The 21,506-nt window shown below is 45.2% G+C and overlaps 2 protein-coding genes across 4 annotated transcripts in view; one reads left to right on the top strand and one right to left on the bottom strand.

The window, feature by feature from the left end:
* Nucleotides 1-151: 151 nt before the first annotated feature.
* trmt1l (tRNA methyltransferase 1-like) lies at nucleotides 152-9,364 on the bottom strand. The gene is made up of 16 exons (XM_031575352.2): nucleotides 9,227-9,364; nucleotides 8,407-8,541; nucleotides 7,896-7,958; nucleotides 7,697-7,810; nucleotides 7,503-7,567; nucleotides 5,884-6,040; nucleotides 5,614-5,734; nucleotides 5,183-5,262; nucleotides 4,801-5,044; nucleotides 4,381-4,593; nucleotides 3,757-3,947; nucleotides 3,318-3,396; nucleotides 2,126-2,292; nucleotides 1,940-2,005; nucleotides 1,315-1,441; nucleotides 152-981 (listed from the first exon to the last, which is right to left on the bottom strand). Exons 1-16 carry the CDS (start codon nucleotides 9,285-9,287, stop codon nucleotides 774-776), a joined length of 2,091 nt encoding a protein of 696 aa, XP_031431212.1. The 5' UTR covers nucleotides 9,288-9,364; the 3' UTR covers nucleotides 152-773.
* A 388-nt stretch (nucleotides 9,365-9,752) lies between these two features.
* The window catches only part of swt1 (SWT1 RNA endoribonuclease homolog), a 43,956-nt gene continuing 32,202 nt past the window's right edge, over nucleotides 9,753-21,506 (top strand). The window contains exons 1-3 of one of the 3 annotated variants that reach the window (XM_031575349.2): nucleotides 9,753-9,831; nucleotides 10,269-10,627; nucleotides 10,986-11,050. In XM_031575349.2, coding sequence (XP_031431209.1) covers nucleotides 10,550-10,627; nucleotides 10,986-11,050 — 143 coding nt within the window. In that variant the 5' untranslated portion in view covers nucleotides 9,753-9,831; nucleotides 10,269-10,549. Of the gene's footprint in view, nucleotides 10,628-10,985; nucleotides 11,051-21,506 lie in introns of all 3 variants that reach the window. The other 2 variants (XM_031575351.2, XM_031575350.2) reach the window with 2 other exon arrangements.

The raw sequence follows: 21,506 nt of genomic DNA, 5'->3' as shown, positions 1-21,506 counted from the left end.
GTGGGTTTTCCAGACAGGTCCTGACATGTCATCCATTTGTAGAAATGGAGCCATGAAGATAACAAAAGAAAGAGGAAGAAAGAGAGGAGGTGGATATACAGATGCGGTATGTGAGGCTTTCAGTCTAATTTTATCACAATAAGAGGCAGACTTAAGCAGAAATTGTATGTTTATTATGTTTCAAGTTAAAGTCTTTTCCAATAAAGTAAGAAACTCTCCCAGAGAAAATGTAATGCCTACAAACACACTGAAGTTAAATGTGACTAATCTTAATAAATCTGATAAATAATGATGTACTGACTGAATTCAAAGATTAAAATAGAAATGTGCATCAGTAGTGGACTTTGTCTCTATGTAGGGCTCAGGTTCTTTCAGACAGATACAGCACAGGCATCATAGCATAAAAGCCTCTCCATGAGGATCCATGCTCAGTGCAATCTTACAGAAACTAAGAGAGAGCTCTCTCTCTCTCTCTCTCTTTTCACTTTCTGGTTGCTGTTTTTGTGACTGTGAAACAAGCTTATTTAAAGCAAAAGATGGCTGAAGCATTGAAAAAATGTATCTCTATGCAGGGATCATATTCACAAGCATAAGCCGATGTAAAAAAAAAAGAAATTAAAACAAGAAATACAACTCCCAGCATTCCATGTGGAACTGGGAAGTGAACTCAGTGCAGTCAGAACCCTTCCACCTGCAGAAGAGCTGGATTCAGATGATGTTGAGTGGTAGGGGTGTGTTGAGTGGTCTTTGGCTCTGGATTTTAAATGCGGGATTCAGTTCACCACTCTGCCAACCTCCTCTGTGGCTACAGGTATGCTGTGCCCACCAGACTGTGTGTTGCTGTAGGTGGGGACACTGTATTTGGTCAGGACTGCCTTGAACTGCTCCAGAGTGGCATCGGTGCGCACACCTGTGGGGTCAAAGTGAGTGCGGCTGACCCTGAAGCCGGCTTCCGTTAGGTACAGCAGGAACTTATTCAGCCTGGAGAAAAGGTGAGAAATACACATACACACACACACACACAATTTCGTAAGCAAAGGTCAATTTAAATCCAAACTCATGTAATGCATTTTTTTCAATCTCCGACTCTTCTTCCACTTCTGTAATTTTCTGCATAATAATTAGCAACCAATAAGCAAATTGATCGTTAGCACGTATTTTACTCCAATAACATTAGGTATTCAAAATAAATGTACAACAGAGTTTGGGCCTGAGTGACTAGATTAGACTAGTCAGTCATACTTGGGCATGTTCATGCCACGGATACACACTACAGGTGAGGAGAGGGGAAAGATGAAAGGGAGTCAGTCATACTTGGGCATGTTCATGCCACGGATGCTGTGCCTGTGGATGCTGTAGTAAAAGGGAGGGTGATCCAGAGACGCCTCCGTTTTCAGCTTCTTCATCACACTCCCAGAATCCTCTCCTGGCTTCCTCTTCCCTGAGTGACAGATCAAAAAGTAAACGGCACCTCATTAATTGTTTCCCAAAATAGAGCTGCAAGACTTCTGTGCTTTCAAGTTTAGTCTCGCTTCGCTGCCGACTGTCATGGCAATGTAATGATGCAAATAGCTGAAATAATCACCCCGATTTGCTGATGGAAAGAAAAACCTTGACACTGTCGTATTTGGTGTCAAAGTCAGGCCCATTAATCCCAGAGAGCCCACTTCTACCGAGTCTACCTTTAACTAATTCCATTTAGCCTCTTTTCTCATATAACTAACGAGTTAACAATGACCAGTAATGACCAGCACATTAGACACTTGTCCGCTTCAGATAGTCAAATGTAACACAATTACATTTTAACACTTTAACATCTTGGGAAAAGTATCCTCTAAGTATGGAAACTGTATACTCAGTTGCAGTTACAACCATACTGAACTGAGCTGATGAGATGATTGGATTACATGAGCTGCCGTGTTACCCTTCCACCAGTTACCTGATTGGTCAGCTGTGTCAGCCTCCTCCACTTTCTGGAGAGTCTTTATGACCACGCCACACTCAACTGCAGAGAGAGGACCATAAACATCATTAATATCACACACACTCAACACACAACCATACAGACACATACACACGCACACAAAGTACACATTCCTTCACACATACACACACACACGCTCACCCTGGTTGCCGAGGCCTGGCGTGCCGGTGGCAGAGAAGGACTTGACGGTGGTGCAGTCGGCCTCACAGATGAGGTTCTTCAGCAGCGGCTGCAGGTCCTCCATGCTGTGCTGCACTGCAGCTACAAGCATACGCCTCAAGAAGCCTGTGTTAAACAAGGGGCCTGACCTACACACACACACACACACACACACACACACACACACACACACACACACACACACACACACACACACACACACACACACACACACACACACACACACACACACACACACACACACACACACACACACACACACACACACAGAGTGTCATATTATGTGCCATACTTGACCATATGCGTGTATGCTGTGCATGTCTTTTAATAATCCAAGTCAATGGTTAAGTTCTAAGCCCTATCTCACACTGCATGCGTTGCGTGGTGGCTGTGGTAACTGTTGATTGATTCAGCGCTCAGGTTAACAGGTTAGAGCATGCACACTGCCAGCGTGAGATGCTCGTCTGAGGCGCGACTCAACCCGGCTGCAGCCGCGTGTCATTTCGAATTTTCGGCGTGGAGCCTGATTTTGACACATGAGGTAGGCAGTTCCCATCATTGACATCATACCAACAACATTACATAACTGACAACTTTCACTGCAGTTTCAATGTCTGGGCTATATGTTATAAAAATTGTAACCATCTTAGCAACTGCATGTTGTGAAAGGGGAAAGTGGAGGATACATGTGTACTTTATAGTAACTCAATGTAGGCTATAATTACATTATATCGATAAGTTAACAGAACATTAGGTGAAGGAGTCTTCCATTGCACACTCTCTCTTGCTCTGAATGAGGGGAAACAAAAATCACGTGACTGCTTTCAGGTTACAGCTGTCAACTTTCTGGTCTTCACTTTTCCAAACTGATTGTGCATTGACGGCCATTATCAAAGGCAAACTCAATGCAGAAAGATAGGGCTGGCAGTAGCAGTGTCGCAGCAGAAACTTCTGCGGTGTGAATACATACATGCAACAGACCCGCAGCAGTTCCACAAGGCAGTAGTCATGCACACGTAACAAGGGGGTGTACATCGTCCCTAATACCTTTCAGTCTGAATGAATGCAAAGCAGATGGCATTGACCCGTACTTCCATTTGCACTGATGATGTTTGCAATGTCAAATTTGCTTGTTGCGAGGGCTCACACTCACCACAGAGGGCCCAGCTCCACGGCTGTTTTGCCTGGCATGCTCCCGTGGCACTGGCAGGGCAGCTGCCTGTAGAGGCTCTCTGCTGACGGGCATCGGAGATAACCAAGGGAGACGGGCAAAAGAGTGAGAAAAAGACATGGCAATCAGTCAAGTTTAAGGCTGTGACATTCATCCCTTAACCTCAGACTGCCACCTGGTGGCATTAGAGGGAATGGCACTGAGATGTGGGGTGGCAGCTGCAGTGTTGTTTCGCCAACTTTCTTTTGGGATGCACATATTGGCAAAAATTCCCCTTCCTCTGAATCACTATGCTGCAAAATAAAATACTTCTCATGCCCAAATGAACCCAAAACAGGCTATAGGCATGCAAATTTCACAACAGAAACCCATTACGTGCACACACAGACACACCCACACACACATTCACACCCTTGCTTACCCTCCACCATGCTGCCGGGCTTGAGGAAGACCCTCTCCTCGCACCACTGGCAGTGCAGCAGCTGTCGGAGCCTCTTGGCGGACTCGTCTGCCTGGGTGGGCCCCCGGAGCACGCGCACCACCACCAGCACAAAGTGCTCCAGCGCCACGGCCAGCAGCACCTCCATGCCCTTATTACAGCGGGCCGCCGCCCTGCCACAGACACACACAGGCACGCAACACTGTCAGGTGTTTATGTCCACATGCACAACAGCTGGTATAGAATATACATGCTATTATATTCATAGAGGTAGTGTTTCATTCCAAATACTCTGAGGTACTCTGCTATTCTAGTCCAATACAGTTTTTGTCTAATTCAAATTGTGCCTTACGGTCCACTGGCTTTCCTTACATACCACCTTGAGCACTCTGTAGTTTCATAACGACCACAAACAAAGCAATTTCTTTCAGAGCAGATATTTTCTGTCTTCAACTGAGAACACACTTTGATTCCACCAGCTGCTGAGCTCTCTGAAGTGCCTATAACCTTCACTCCTCCATACACAGATGCAAAGACACACACCTAAGGTATACAGACACACAGACACACAGACACACACACACACACACACACACACACACACACCTTGCTACTGTTGCTACGACCATGCGCGCAGCCAGCTCTCTGTAGTACTCAGTGCGGACAATCTGGCAGCCATAGTGACGCAGCGTGACGTTGAGGGACTTGGAGTAGAGGGAGCCGGTGTCTGTGGACGTCACTGACACAATCCCAAGATTCCGCACATTCCGGAAGGCTGCATCCAGATAGTTCACTGATGTGCCGAATGGATCCAGGTGTCTGAGGGGATAAAATAAAACAAAGAGGTTAGGGGGAAAATAAGCTGGTGAAGCTAGCTGTTAATGGGTCAGCTCAAAAACAAACCCAGTTAGAAACACACTCTTCTCGGATTCACATAAACAATACCTGGCACTTATTCCTAGATGGCTTGAACACATACACATCTTAAATATTTTTACATTTTCTCCCCATCTCTCTCTCGCTCACATGTAGTCGAAGGCCCGCAGGTGCATGATGACGTTGGCGTCCATCTTGACCACCTCCACCGTGGCAATGGGCGTGTCTGCGTCGCTCTGGCCCTCGGCCGTCCGCGGGGTCCTAGAGCCATCCACACGGATGTGGTTGAGCTGGCAGTTCTCCTTGATCATTTTGACACATGGCTCGCTGATGTCATTTATGGTGACCTTCACCGCTCCCCGCAGGTGCTTGGCCCACTGGAGGCCCATGATGCCTGGCGGGGATGGGGTCAGGAGAATACGTCAGTCAAGGCTTTAATTCTCCAGCTGAGGTTTAGAGAGCAGTCACTTTTTTTGCAGCAGTTATCTTATATATGTGTGTGTGTGTGTGTGAGTGTGTGTGCAGGGTATACCTGTGGCTCCAAATGCATCCAAACACTCTACTGGACTCCTGTCCTCTGCTAAAACTGCCAGTGAGCAGAACACAAGCTGCCTGTAACAGACACAGACACACACACACACACAGACACACAGACACACACACACAGACACACAGACACACAGACACACAGACACACAGACACACAGACACACACACACACACACACACACAGACACACACACACACACACACACACACACACACACACACACACACACACACACACACACACACACACACACACACACACACACACACACACACACACACACACAACCTGTCAACCACTGTGCCAGTTGGTGGGACTGGTGATATCAGAGGATCACAAGTCAAGTCTCCTTTTGCTACCTTACCAGAAACAATATGTACTCATGTAAGTGTGCCATTGCATTTGACTCTTACCGGTTGGTTTTCATCTTGCGGTTGAAGTAGGTGTCGGTCTTCTGCGGTGTGGAGTGATTAGGTAGCAGCTGGACATTAGTGCCCAACTCCTTCATGATCTCATAGGCCTGACCTGCACGGACTAGACAGAGAGAAGGACACAAGGTTTAGGTGGTTTGGGTGTTACACAGGAATTCAATGCTTGCGTCTATGTATGTATGTGTGTGTGCATAAGTTCATGTTTACACTAAAGGGTTTGTGTGTGTGTGTGTGTGTGTGTGTGTGTCCTACCAGGCTCCTCCTCCATCATGTCTGGGTTTTGTGAGTAGCTGGCCTCTGTCTCTCCCTTGTTGATGTGTCGCTTCAGGTGGCTGATCATGTCTGTCTTGCGTGCGATTGTCACAGAGCACACCACACAGTGGTAGTGGGCCACCAGCCGGCCAGCAACCTACACACACACACACACACACACACACACACACACACACACACACACACACACACACACACACACACACACACACACACACACACACACGAAAGTTAAGCCAGTACTCAAATACAACAATGTCAGTCTCATATCAAAATGTGAGCACATCAATCATAAATGAATTTAGATGTATGTGAAAAAATAATAGCTTTATGGAATCAAGGCAAATACTGTCATCATATGAGAAGAGTTCATGGAACTAGTCAGCTACTGGTCATATCTAAAACTTGTAAGGGTCAGAACAGATCCGTACACAGCACACAACACTGATGGAACACTGTCCTCTCTCACCATCTACTGGTCAGACAGCTGCAGTACCTACTCACTCAATCATTCATAATGACAAGAAATAACTACAGGTGGCCATAAACCCTCCAAATATATTCATATCAAGTGTATTGTGCCCTTTAAACATAAATACAGTATAAAGTACAAAATAATACAAATAAAAGGGTCACGTTACACCAACCCTGGGGTACATACTACAGATCAAAAACTCAATAGGGCTAATACACCCCTAAAAAGTATGGGTAAGTATGGATGATGACAACATCCCTAAGATCCTTAAGAGTATGAAGAACTGACCGTACTCCTAGACCTGTCATATTCCTCCTGACAGGATATCAGAGAGGCCAGTGCTCATTAATTAAAGCCAAAACGGTTCTTGCCAAAGAGAAGCTCCAGTGACTCCTCATCCAAACAAATGCTTGTGCTAGATCCAAATACTTCTAAAGTTGCAGCTCTCTGATATCCATTGAGCGCTCCACTGACCAGAGACAAACAAGACGAGCTATGGCTTATTCTCAGTGTGTAATGGAGGACAAATGGTGTATTCAATTTTTCCACTGCTGGGACATGCTCTACATGCATGCACCCCTCATGGCTCCTCTCATGCATCCAATCAGAGAACGAGGCTGGGGATGCTCGTGCTGAGGGGAAGTCAGTGGCGGCAACAGTGCAGCAGTGGACTTGTGGATGACATGAGAGAGATGACCTATTGTTTTTCTGTTGATTACCTGTAATTGTGTGCGTTCATATAGCTAACCTCACATACCCAATTTCACACACACACACACACACACACACACACACACACACACACACACACACACACACACACACACACACACACACACACACACACACACACAAACACACACACAAACACACACACACACACAAACACACACAAACACACACAAACACACACACACAAACACCATCTCCATTACATTATTTACATTCAACATTCTTACCATAAACTCTCTATTTTTTGCGGCATTTTTGTGAGATGTGCCACAGCAGCTTCTAAGTCTATTCCCTACTAGCTAATCAGTCATTCTCCACCACATCATGAACATATCTCTTGGGTTCTCAGAGATGCAGGTAAATACGCCTGTCTGCTGACACTTGTGACTACCTGATCAGCACCCAGACTGGGGCGCAGCTGGCGGCAGGGCAGGTGACAGATGCACATCTTCTGACCTATGAAAGGAGACGAGAGGAGTAGGGTCAAAGTTTAAGGGTTAGAGTTTACCAACAAATGTGTTCATAGAACCAGACACAGAGTAACTACTCTGCTGGCAATTTACATATTTTTTACAATTTGCATACTCTCAAACTCCACGTAAACCTTCCAGTGCAGGTTCTGTAAATGACGCCTGAGCTTGTGGCTGTAGCAAGCCTTGAACTTCTCCTCAGGGCACAGGGGACAGGACTTCCTCCCAGCTGTAGAAAGAAACAGGTAGTCCATGAGGTCATCATTAAACCTGCTCAGATATAAAAGTAAAACTGGAAGCTGATCTGAACCCACCTCCATTCAAGTCCACCAGCTTCTCCAGACCCTCCAGCGTGGTCTGGATGGAAATGTGTTTCTCTGTGACAAACAAACAGGCAATATATCAAGGCTGCTTCGCTTTACAGTGAAAGCACACATAATGTGGTGAGGGCAGTGAGAGAACAGGCCCTGCCCTAGTGGATTTTTTAATTATTGCATTACATGCAGTTTTAAATTATGGGAAGCTAGCTAACAATAAAAACATCTGTAAATTGTCAGTGCAGACACACTAGTAGACACAGAGATAACAAAAAATATATAATGTAGAGATGAAGTCTCTCTTCATCCATCCACCCTAATATTCATCCATATACAGTAAAGTTGAGTGGAGATGTAGGCCCTTTTTCAGTGACAGTCTTTATCATATTAGCTTGACACAGGTATATTGATGGAAAGATGCTGGATGCTCACAGGAGGTGAAAAGTTTTTTTTTATGCACTCTTTACATATCACTGAGTTAGAGAGGGATTCATTCAGAGAGTGATACCTGGGCCAACGGTGACAGATGTCTGACCGTCACTGCCCTCTGGCTCCACGATGTCGCAGGACGCAACAGCCTTGGTAACTGTCTGTCCGTTCGTCTCTTCGGCAGCACCAGGCACTGCCTGCAAGTCTCCGCCGACTGCCACGTAAAACGCATTAGGTAGTGATGAGTATGATGCATATGCTCACCACAACAGGCTTGCACTAGACCGCTAAGAGTTGAACGGCGAAAGTAATTATAATCAATTTCAGTCCAGCTCATTTGCTGCAACATTGCAGCAAACGAGTGATAAATAATGCAAACTAAATGGAACTATTCTTCCCACAAGTTATTGACAGCACATACTCTTTTTACCATGTATTCAAAACATACCAGAGAGGTATATTCTCACTCAAAGCAGAACGTTGCTTTCTATCTTTCTAAGGCATGCCTCTCCAAAATTCTTGACGTTGATCAATATAGCCTACGGCCCTGTGGTGGAGCTCCGCGGTAAGGCCGTTTGCTCTAACAGGGTCAGATAGAGTAAGTCCATGTCGATACTATAATCATTAGGTAAAGAGTAGTAAATACAACCGTTACATTTTAACAGTACATAATAATAAAATCGCCCCAGGTCGCTTTCTCACACGTTAATACGAATATTTACAACTGGGTCCTGTGGTGGAGCTCCGTGAGGAGGCCCATATTTACTTCAGCAGTTAAAAAGTCGCGCTTGAAGTAGGTCTTTGCCAGTCTAAATCTATCACAGGAAACCCCATATTTTTTCGAAATTTATTCCGTGATTATTTCATACTGAATCGACACCTAATTATAGTTTCCTTGCCTCGATCATCGGCGTCCTCCTGGTGTAGTTGTCCGACGTCCTCTTCCTTGAGCTCCGCCATTTTACCCAACTACCGTAAACTCCGTACAGCTGCTCCCTGTTGCTACCGCTTAGTGCTGATTACGGACATGACGTAGCCTACGTTAAATAAGGTAGTTTTATAGACTTTTGCAATTTTGTCCAAATATGTTTTCCATGACTGCTGCCAAAAAACTCTGCCATATCTATCCTGCCTCTCAATATAATACTCTTTTAAAAGTTTAGGCTTTTTGACAGGGAGACATACAGTATATGCACATCAGCAAAAACAGTCTATGCTTTTTTATTTAAATCAGTCAGTGAGTTAATACTCTACTCGACAAACATACGGCCAAATTGTTTCGCAAAAATGTACATCACGAGAGAGAGAGAGAGCGAGAGAGAGATAGAGTGAGAAAACAGTACGTTACTGACAGACTACATATCCCACAAGCCCGCTCTGCTTGGCTTCCGTTCCACGCATAAACATCTTTTTACTGTCTTCCTAGTCATAGGTCGTATGTCTATGGTTCCATGTGACAAATAAAACCTTAACTCGTATGCCGCTGTCACTCTCGCTCCGGTGGGTGAGTGTTCAACTTCTATTAACACAGGATACATTCCTGTTGTATCATTATCGGGAAAGATATTTCCAAAGCAACACAATAAAACAAGAAATTGATACCCATGTTGCTTCATAATGAATGATTTTGTTTGTGCTAAGCTAATGCAGTTGAACTTTGCATGTCAACCTAAAGGTACCTAGCTAGCAACGATAGTTAAGTCATTTTAGGCACTGACAACACATATAACTGAGGGAATGAGTATTCTTGCTGTACAGTTTGAATTTCTTGAACACTGGTGTTTCTATTAAAACATGGTACTGTGGTAGCTTTTTCACGAGAGTTTTTGAATTACTGAAGTTGACAAGTTTCCTCAGTAAATTATCTATCTATTTATCTATCTAATAGCATGTCAGTCAAACCAAAGCAAGCCTAATATTTGTGTCTGCCCTCTCATTTAGAGTGAAATACAGAGGGCCACTGCTTGTCCCGCTAACAGCACCTAATGTGGCAAGAAAACACCTGGAGGAAGACTCTTGTTGTATGCCAGAGCACTATTGTTGCTACCGTTACGTGCTCTTCATTGAGTCTGCACCCGCAGTTTCCAGGCCATACTCCTTGAGTGGATGAAAATTCCTGTTTTGATTAGAAAAGTAGAATATCAGCTTACCTTTTCCATTGAGTGGTGAGGTTACAGTACCTCTCAGATTTGGTAGGTGTTGCCCCAGGGCAGGCTAGGAAGATGTCAAAGAAGAAGAAGCACAAAAAGTCGAGGCACAGAACATCTTCACCAGAGAAGGCGGGTGAGGACAGTGCTAAGGTGAGCACAATATACAGCTTATAAATCACACATTAATCACAGAAAAAAAAAAAAACACTTTTGCTTTTCATTTGTTAAGGGAAGGGGGGTTATTAATAGTCTCATGCAAAAACATTCTTATCTGGGTGTTAGGTTGTGGGCATGATACATGATACTTCTCAAAGCAAATTACCTATACATTAGCAGTGTAATTGTTAGTGACAGTTAAATCCCTGAAACACAACTGAAAGTGTGAACAGTTTTCTTTGTGCATACCTTTGAAAAGTGCCATAACCCTAAACCGGTGCAAAAATGCTTCAAATGAAAAATATGTATGAATTGTAAATTAATGTAACAATGTTTTTTTTTGTGAGTGTAGAAACAGAGGAGAGTGGCCTATGAGAAAAGGGAAGAGGGTAATTACGAGCATGGCAGACCATCAAGGTGAGTGCGGCGTATACTCTCCCCAGTGCTTGTCTATCAGTGTCCATCACTCAGACTCTGCCCTTTCACATCTAGCCAGAGCAAGCTGCAACCATCTAAAATGGCATGTGCTGCAACCATCTAAAATTGCTGCAGTTTGTTTGTCCAATACAGCCAGCTTAAGCATCAGCTCTCTTCTTTGCTGACATGTTTATCTCAACCCTTATCAGTTTATACTTTCCATCTCCATCAAGGCCCTGCTGTAATGGTGATGACTGCAGGTATAGGATGGGATTTTTCTGTATGTATCAGAGAACTAGTGTTAGGTGAAAATTTACTCAAGTTACCTCAGGACTCCGGAGTTGCATATAAGTATATTTATTAGACAACAACAACAAGCTCGTTGGGCTCACCAACGTCTTTGATGGTCAGAGAGAGACACGGAAGCCTGAGTGTGTAAGATAAATTTGAATTATCAAATTTATCAAATCAAATGTATCAAATGAAGTATATCAAATGAAAAAATCAGTCAGAAACAGCAAGTTCAGTTCACGTGGGAAATGTAAAGCCAGACGAGAGAGCAAGTTAAAACTGGGACAGAGGGCTGTGAGAAAGGGCAGCGAAAAGAGAAATCATAAATGGTCAAGGTTGTGGCGCAGATAAGGGAAAGCTTCCAGACGATAGATGTGTCAGCAGATTAAAAGCAGAAGTTCTGTAAGTGGAAAATACCACAAGAATCACGTGTTATTACTATGTACAGAGTGGACGAGACAGTATGTCACAATCTTAAGATCGATAGATGGGCGGACCAGAGTGACATCACAGGATTAGGCCTTAAAAGTTTGAGCATCGCCTGTATCAGATCAGAATGTATTCTCCGGCTTGCTTGACTGTACTTGATTGTCTGTTGAGCGAGTTGTATTGTACCAGCATCTACCAGTAAAACGTATCTTGTTACAACAAATTGCTTCGTACGGTGGTTCCTCTCTAAAACAACACGCAAGAGTGAAAATAACTCTAACACGTGCTCACTCCCACACTGCAGCAGACGAGAGAACAGCAATATTAAACACATCGCACAAGGTTTATATAGATATAAGTTAAGCGTTCTCTGGCGCCAATACAATTTGTCAGCAGGGATAACCACGTGGTGGGTCTGTGACGTCCGAGGCTCCCTGTCCTGCAAGGATGTCAGTTTTGCACAAGGTCGAAAGAAGAGCAGTTCGACCCTTCTTATCACCTTTAAGATAAATTTAAAAAGCAACTGTCAAATGGAAAATACCAGACAGCCAGCGAGGTCAAGCAGGGACAGAATGCACTGTGCTAAAGGCACTTGAAATGTGGAAAAAAAAACATGTTGACAGCAGATTCAAAATGCAAAAGTTCTGTTAACGGACAAAGGTCAGCATTTACAAGAAATCATGTGTTACTACTAGTGCTGTCAAACGATTAAAATATTTAATCGCGATTAATCGCATTTATGTCATAGTTAACTCAAAATGAATCGCAATTAATGTCCCTTCATTTTTTTTTTTCCATCATTTTTTTTTTCATTTTAATGCTCTTATCAAAATGGAAAAGTGGATTGGCTTGCTTTATGCAAATGTTTTATTTGATTGAAAAACAATATTGCCAAACAGGGCGGTACAAAATAAAATTATAAAGTGCACATTTCAGGTAAACAAGGACTGCCTATAGTGCAGTTAAACCATGGCTTAATATTTTCTTTTTTTCAAGTTTGCTAGGAACCTAGCAGTCAGGCCTCTTATTTCAGAAACAATGAACCGCAACAGTTAGGTAACCAATAAAAGGTAAGTCTACTACTTCTTTGCTTTCAGCCAGCTACTCAAACAGACAAGCCTGTTGACATTTTCAGACAACAGTGAAGCTCGCTTCTTTTGCACAACACAACTTTTAAAAGTAAACTTTCCATTCAGAAGCTTTTTATCCATTCACCATTCACTCAAACCGTAACGTTAGCCTACTACTATTGGCGTGCCTATTGTTTTGCTTGTTTTGCGTCACTGGGCTGGGCCATAAAAGACAGAACGATTTCTGAGATTGGCAGAACGCGCCCTCTCCAGCTTTCAGTGTACTTGACTGTACTGTATTGACTGCTGTATTGCTATTGCTATTTGCCAGTAAAAACTTGTCTTGTTTACAACGATCGTTTCGTCCGGTGGCTCCTTCCTAAACCAAAACGCTAAAGAAAAATACTTAACACACCTCTGGTCCAAACATGCTCTTGCATATATGCAGACTAAGGCCCCGTCCACACAGAGCCTGGATTGCCTGAATCTGGAAACATTTTTGGATCTGGTACCTTTTTTTATCGCGTCCACATGGAGCCGTGTCAAGAAAAAATTGCGTCCACACGGAGGTTGAATCTACTGTAAAGACGTCATGGAGCATGCGCATAAAGTGACAAAAGACAAAAGTCCAGATCCAACTAGCAATCTTCCGATTGCCGAACGACTTCTCTACCACCTGAAATCACGGTTACCACAGCACTCAAACAGGACTAGTGTAAGAGTATTTTTCACTCTTGCCTGCTGGTTTAGAGAGAGACCACCATACGAAGCATTTGGTTGTTACAAGATACGTTTTACTGGTAAATACACACAATACGACTTGCCGGACTTAACACAGAGTACCATCAAGCAGAGTCGGAGAATGCATTCTGAAGACATTCTTGTTGTTAAAGCTCTGCAAGTTTTTGTCCTAGAGACATAAAAAGAACACCCACAGCAACAGCACTTTGTAAGGAGAATAGAGCTGATCTCTTGCACATTTCAGTCTGTGAGTGAGGTTTCTGCTCCTAAGGACCCACCCATTAGCAAATAACAGCTATTCATATGATAAGTAATGGTGATTCAGTGATCTCTATTGGGCCATGGTGTGGCGAGAAAACCTGTGGGGGTAGTGGGCCACAAAGACATTCCAGGGCCATTACGTAATGGCCATTGTCTTTGTCTGAGGTGTCCCAGGTAACTCATCAATATGCATTTTATAGGGACACACATTTTGGAGAGGCACAGGTCACTCTGCTATTATAAATATGTAGTAGTGAAACCACACACACTTTCTGAATGCTAAACTCACATATGTATAGCCAACACCTATGTTTACAAGGTTCAGAGTTCAAAAGTCTCGGTCCGAAATCTTTACAATGTTTTTTTTGTACAAATTCTGAGCAGCTCTGAATGAAGGTTTTCCTAAGGGTGATTTTACATTTGATTTAAATACAATTTTATTTTACTACATTCCTTTTACTCTAATGTTGTTATTGCTGATGTCTTTTATAACATAATCATATATGCCACTTGTGCATCAATACTTTTAGTTAGGGGAAATATACAAAACATCAAGGCATGTGAGACTTCCTAAAAAAGTCAAACAGGCCTGGGCCTGTTAAGGGTTAACCCAATGAGGCCATTTTCTGGGCCTTCGGTGTCCGCCCCTCGGAGACTGGCACCACTGCACACCTATTTTCTCAGCAACAACACATCATTTCTGTGTGACAATCATGGCTTTGTAAGCGCCTCTCCTCCCATCTGCTGACTTTCTTATCTGTCTAGAAACTCCAAACATTTCATCTTCCGCCCGAGCTTCAAACATACTAAGTAGCCACTGCCTTGACCTTGCTAAGCCAGATGGACTGTAGGCTCTCCTGTTTCTCAGGCTCTGCTCTCTGTACGCCTTTGTATTGTACACTGGGTATAGACATAGACTCTGATTTCTGTGAGGCCTAAACATTGTTAATAAAAATAAGTTTGTCAATAAATTTGCACTGAACTGAATTTATCTTACACTGCTTACATAAGCACATGATTCATACATGGTATATATTAGTGCTGTCAGTTTAACGCGTTATTAACGGCGTTAACGCAAACCCATTTTAACGCCGTTCATTTTTTTATCGCGAGATTAACGCGAATATATATTTTTTTTATTATTATTATTTTTTTAGATTAACATTCTTTTTGGCCTCGCAAACTGTGTAGTAGGCTAACGTTACGGTTTGAGTGAATGGTGAGCGCGATACGGCGAAATGGATGATAAAAAGCTTCTGAATGGAAAGTTTACTTTTAAAAGTTGTGTTGTGCATAAGAAGCGAGCTTCACTATAAAATAGGGTGATATTGATGGAATGAAACCCAAAAGGACTATATGCTGGTGTACTTGAAATAGGTGACAATCGCCACAGGTTTGTCCGGTCAGAACAATAACGGATGTCAAGTCCCAATGATGATGAAAACACTGATGTTTATTGAAAACACACACTCAAGCCTTGAATTGATTGATAATGGACTGTGAATATGATTATCCGTGTAAAGGACTCATATCCACACTTGAATCCGTGGTTTGAACCGTGATTGAGTTGAAGAACCATGAACCGTGGTTTCTATTAAACATCACAAATGACAAATATATACAATTAAATACAATAAAGATGAACCATTATATACAAGATGAATGAATATAATATATACAATATGAATGTTACGGCTATACTGTAAATACGGATCTGTCCCTTAAAATACCGTGCCGTGTAACGGCGAACATTCCATATCTCCGTAACAAAAGTAACTGGTTGAACTGGCCTCGGGGTGAAATGTGGATGCTACAGATGATAATGATGACTGTAAATAACATATACTATTTACAATGAACTGAACGGACTACAGAGCTAAATGATACATATAACAACACTTACATTCTTGAACGACGCACGGCAAATGATCGCGAATGTCTTTGAATGAATTGAATTGTCCGATGTGCTCCTTGAAGAGGACTTCTCCAACTCCGCTTGACTTGACCCACAACTTGGCCAGAGGAGGGTCGGCCTTATATAGTGGAGAGATGACGGGGGCCTTGAAACTGTCTTGAAACTGTTGGGGTTTGACCAAATGGTCAGTGAAATTCCACTGTGCACGAGCCCCACGGAACTCTGGGATCAACTGATAGGCTGACCTTTCATGGACCCCAGGTCCCGTGAGTGGCCGGCACAGTAGGGGTGCACAGCTGGATGCAGCTGGTGAAGCAGCCTTTTTAACAGCCGCCCTCAACTTTGCGTAGCAAAGGTGTTTTCCTGCAATGAGCCAGTTGCATCCTGCAGGAATGATGGGAGACGGATTGCAGCGGGCCGCGTGTAGGTCCGGTCCTCGACCTGGATCTGCGCTGTCCGTATGCTGATGAGGTGTAGTTTGAAGCAACCACACCTGTTGAAATATAATGCGGCCTGGAAAGCAGCAAGCTGATGGGTGAAAAGTCAGCCATTCTGGAAATGACTGAGTTGCTGCGCCATCTTCGGCACTCAGCACAGCCGTGCTGGTGCTTCCTGACGGCCTGTCTCCCCCTCAAGATCCAGAACCGTCGCCGTAGCTCAGAAACCACCCTGTCCGGGCCTGGATGCATGAGCCGGCTGTCACCGTCCTGGATGATGAGCTTGGTGATGGGGTGATGAGGATCCAGCACTATGGGGTGCAATGCGTCCTCCTCCAGGGACTCACACCTGCGGAGCCGCCCCCCCACGCGGATCAGTTGGACCTTTGCGTCAAACTCAGGAGCCAACCTGAGCAGTCTGCTGGCTGCAGGGACAGGTTTCCCTGTGGAAAGAAGAATGAATTCCTCCGGGAAGCAGTCTCTCTGCACCGTCCGGATGAGAGCAAGCTCAGCTTGCCTGACGTCCTCTGCTGCGGGGTCTGTGGGCGTGGCCGCCCCATGACAGGCTCTGATAGAGGCCTCCAGCAGCTCTTGGTAGCTGCTGAAACCTCCAGGATCGGGAAGTGACTGAGCAGAGGTCACAGAGACGTGACCACAGAATGATGACTTCCGCAGGTCAACAGGCTCGTGGAAGGATGACCCGTCTCTCCCTGCTGGCTGGGAAGGCTTCTTCCTTTCCTTGCTGTGTGCCTCTGCACGGATGGACTCCTGACACAGCTGTGTCCTGATGACATCCCTCTGCCTAGGTTTGGTCACCTGACAGCGATGCTCAGTGGAAGGAGTCTCATTACCAGTGAGTAGACACTGAGGGGTGGAGGACTGATGCATGGGTACCTTGAAAGGGCCTTGCAGTGTCCAACCGAGACGTGTGCGCAGTGCAGCCGGTCCACCTGGTGGGCCTAGGTGCACTCGCTCAACTGGGGTGAGGAGATGAGGGTAGTCAGACCCGATGAGAAGCAGTGGTTGGGCGTGACTGAATGACTGCAGGGGCAGACCTCTGAGGTGATGATAGGCCTTCTGCAGGGCTTTGAGCGGGTATGAGTGGGTAGAGAGGCCAAGCTCCGATGCGGTGAAAGCTTGCTCTATCCTGAACCGCTTCTGAGGTTGACTGGCTGATGCCACGGAAAAGGAAACTGACCTCCCTGGCACAGACTTGCCGTCCTGACGGATAGTCCGGAGTGCCAGATCCTCCTTCCGTCCTTGAAGACCCAGTTCCTGAGCAGCACTGTGTAGCAGCATTGTGCGCTCGGAACCGTCGTCCAAGATGGCGTACGTCTCCATCTTCCTGTTGCCATTGTACAGGCACACCTTCACCAGCTTCAGCAGCACACTACTACCCCTCCTGGTAGGATCAAGGTAGTCCGTCACTGGCTGATGAATGGCGGGGGCTGGCTTCCCTGGTCTGGCGTTCACCTCGTGCAGCACTTCCAGATGCGTCAGATTGCATGTCTGACATCTGGCCTTGAGGTAGCACTGCACTGTTGGATGATCTCTCCCACACCTCCAGCACCGTTTCCCTGTCTGGATCCAGCTGACCTTCTGATCCTTTGACAGCACTCTGAAGGCTGTGCACTGGTTGAAGTAGTGCTGGCTGCTGTTGCAGAACGGACAGTACTTTGGTGGCTGCTCTGGCTTCCGTGGTGAGGGCTGTGCTGTCTTGGTGGGCTCGACTGCCTTAACAGGTGAGTCACACCCAAGCAGGACAGTGGTGGAGTGCACGGCTGGGCTCTGATTCCACCTGTCGCCCCTCTGGCGGTCAGGTGGCTCTTCCAGCGGTGCTCTGGAGTGGATGAATGGCACCTCATCCTGCTGAACACGGACCTCCTTCTCCAGCCAGTAAGAAAAGTCCAGCAGTGTGGGGATTGGTGTCTGAATGGGGTCGATGTAGCGTTTGAACTGGATGCGCATGTCATGTGGAAGCTTTGACAGCAGTCGTGACACATGTGACCCACACTCCAGTTCTGTTCGCCCTTCTTTCCCCAGCTGGTCCAACATCCCCACAAGGGCCCGCACCTTTAGTGCGAACAGGCGGAACCCCCTGCTGTCACCGCTCTTGACTGGAGATTCAGCAAGGACCTCGTTGATGCGCTGCAGAGCCAGCCTGTGTGGCTGGCCATACAGCTCGGTGAGTGATGCCATGGTGTTGGTGTATGGATACCGACTGTTGCAGTAGGAGTCTGCTATCAGCAGAGCATCCTCCAGCTTCAGGTGGTCGACCAGGATCTGGTACTTGAACCGCTCAGTCGCATCCGCAGGCAGGATGTTCTCCAATGCCAGCTTCAGGCGGGCAAACTGGCGGGGGTCTTCTTCTGTGAAGCACGGGATGTGAGGCTTTGGTCCTCTGTAGGTGCTCTCTCGTCGGGGAGGAGTAGGTGGCCCGTCGTAGGGACCCTGCCCCAGTGGCCTCAGTCCAGCAACCGGGTATGATGCTGGGTTGTAAGGACGAGCTGATGAGGTGCGAGGAGGGGTGAATGGCACCATGTACTGCGGTGTTGGTACCTGAGATGGCGGTGCGTGAGCAGCTGGGCTGTGCTCTGGACGCATATGCATGCTCCGCATATGATCAGTCAGCTCAGCCACAAACTGTTGAGGTGGATGATGTGGGCGTGGCACCTGCCACGGAGACGTGTCATCATCTGGTTGGACCACCAGCTGAGAATGATGAGACGTAGTCCACGGCACACCTTGCAGGTCATCCACTGGCTGAAGGAAGGGCTGCCTGGTTGTCAGCGGCGTGGATGAGAAATCCGGGAAGGGAAGCCTTGAATAGGATACCCCACTGTCTGCGACGTGGGGTCGTCCTCTGGATGCGGCAGCGAAGCTGGTGGTTGGAGCTGGTGGTGCCTCTGATGCACGTGGTGAGAGGGCTTGGACAATTTGCTGCATATCAAGCCTTAACTGCTGATTGTCCTCCCTCATCTCCCTGAGAGCTGAGAGGAATGCCTCTGGGAGTGGGCTTGACTGCTTCTGTCCAGCAGGTGGTGCTAGAGCGTCCACATGGCTGGGACTGATGGCTCCACCAACGGCTTGGTCTGGGAGTGCGTGTGTCTGAAGTGGATGAGGCCTCCAGAGCTTCACCGAGTAGTCATCCAAGCAGCGGGGCTGATAACCATCACGGCGAGCACGAGTGTTGTCTCTTGGCATTGACATCTTTACTGTGGTAAATGTAATCTCCGGCAAGAAGGACCATATAAAATAGGGTGATATTGATGGAATGAAACCCAAAAGGACTATATGCTGGTGTACTTGAAATAGGTGACAATCGCCACAGGTTTGTCCGGTCAGAACAATAACGGATGTCAAGTCCCAATGATGATGAAAACACTGATGTTTATTGAAAACACACACTCAAGCCTTGAATTGATTGATAATGGACTGTGAATATGATTATCCGTGTAAAGGACTCATATCCACACTTGAATCCGTGGTTTGAACCGTGATTGAGTTGAAGAACCATGAACCGTGGTTTCTATTAAACATCACAAATGACAAATATATACAATTAAATACAATAAAGATGAACCATTATATACAAGATGAATGAATATAATATATACAATATGAATGTTACGGCTATACTGTAAATACGGATCTGTCCCTTAAAATACCGTGCCGTGTAACGGCGAACATTCCATATCTCCGTAACAAAAGTAACTGGTTGAACTGGCCTCGGGGTGAAATGTGGATGCTACAGATGATAATGATGACTGTAAATAACATATACTATTTACAATGAACTGAACGGACTACAGAGCTAAATGATACATATAACAACACTTACATTCTTGAACGACGCACGGCAAATGATCGCGAATGTCTTTGAATGAATTGAATTGTCCGATGTGCTCCTTGAAGAGGACTTCTCCAACTCCGCTTGACTTGACCCACAACTTGGCCAGAGGAGGGTCGGCCTTATATAGTGGAGAGATGACGGGGGCCTTGAAACTGTCTTGAAACTGTTGGGGTTTGACCAAATGGTCAGTGAAATTCCACTGTGCACGAGCCCCACGGAACTCTGGGATCAACTGATAGGCTGACCTTTCATGGACCCCAGGTCCCGTGAGTGGCCGGCACAGTAGGGGTGCACAGCTGGATGCAGCTGGTGAAGCAGCCTTTTTAACATTCACTGTTGTCTGAAAATGTCAACAGGCAGCTGGCTGAAAGCAAAGAAGTAGCAGGCTTACCTTTTATTGGTAACCTAACTGTTACGGTTCAATGTTTCTGAAATAAGTGGCCTGACTGCTATGTTCCCAGCAAACTTGAAAAAAAGAAAATATTAAGCCATGGTTTAACTGCACTATAGGCTGAGTCCTTGTTTACCTGAAATGTGCACTTTATAATTTTATTTTGTACCGCCCTGTTTGGCCATATTGGTTTTCATTAAAATAAAACATTTGCATAAAGCAAGCCAATCAACTTTTCCATGTTGATAAGGGCATTAAAGTAAAAATGAAATGATGGAAAAAATAAATAAACTAAGGGACATTTAGAATAGATCAAAATTTGCAATTAATCGCGATTAATTTTGAGTTAACTATGACATAAATGCAATTTGACAGCACTAGTATATATTAATACAAGGCACTTGATTAATATATTCTGAAGTCATTAACAGTGTTTAGAAATTATCTTTATCAACTAGCACTGTAAAGCCAGTCATCAAACCTAGAGGTTCGAGGGGTTTTCAGAACTCATGACAGTGGTTACTTGAGGCCAGACATAAACAGAAAACCTCAGCCAGTGCAGTCAAGCCTAAAGGTTAAACTGTTTACTAAGTGGTTCGACCAAGAAGGCTAATCAATATACAGGCCTTTTCTCAGTCACTGTCACGTTTTGGGTGGAATGCTAGGATATCTTCGCCCATTTTGACCTTGTTTGGGAACAACCTGTGCTGATAGTGTCGTGTTTTTTATCTACTTATGACTGTATTGTTGAATAATGTGTGTATTGCTGGTACTGGAACATGGACATCTCAAAATAGAGGTAGCAGTTAGACGAGAAGGCTGCCATCCTTATAAACCCCGGTGCAAAGATACCTTTTCCGAGAAATCATGTGGCGGACATGCCTTTTCTTATAAACCCCGGTGCAAAGATACCTTTTCTGATTAATCACGTGGCAAACATGCCGTCTCTAAAAACCACATAGCAGACACACCTAGGCGCTTTTGGGGGCTTCGGGTATTTTTTGACCGTGTCACGGGCCTTCAGATGGGCGCTTCTGAAAGGCCATGCCAAGGTCATGGCCTCGAGAT

The sequence above is a fragment of the Clupea harengus genome, chromosome 10 (assembly GCF_900700415.2).
Source record: "Clupea harengus chromosome 10, Ch_v2.0.2, whole genome shotgun sequence".
Lineage (NCBI taxonomy): Eukaryota > Metazoa > Chordata > Actinopteri > Clupeiformes > Clupeidae > Clupea > Clupea harengus.
This window is presented reverse-complemented; position numbering and strand designations above follow the sequence as displayed.

Coding starts and splice junctions, on each gene's coding strand:
- trmt1l (XM_031575352.2), bottom strand. CDS start 9,287: ATGGCGGAGCTCAAGGAAGAGGACGTCGGACAACTACACCAGGAGGAC. Junction 3,397..3,756: donor GCCCGGCAGCATGGTGGAGG/GTAAGCAAGGGT, acceptor GCCCGTCAGCAG/AGAGCCTCTACAGGCAGCTG. Junction 2,293..3,317: donor GTGGAGCTGGGCCCTCTGTG/GTGAGTGTGAGC, acceptor GTGTGTGTGTAG/GTCAGGCCCCTTGTTTAACA.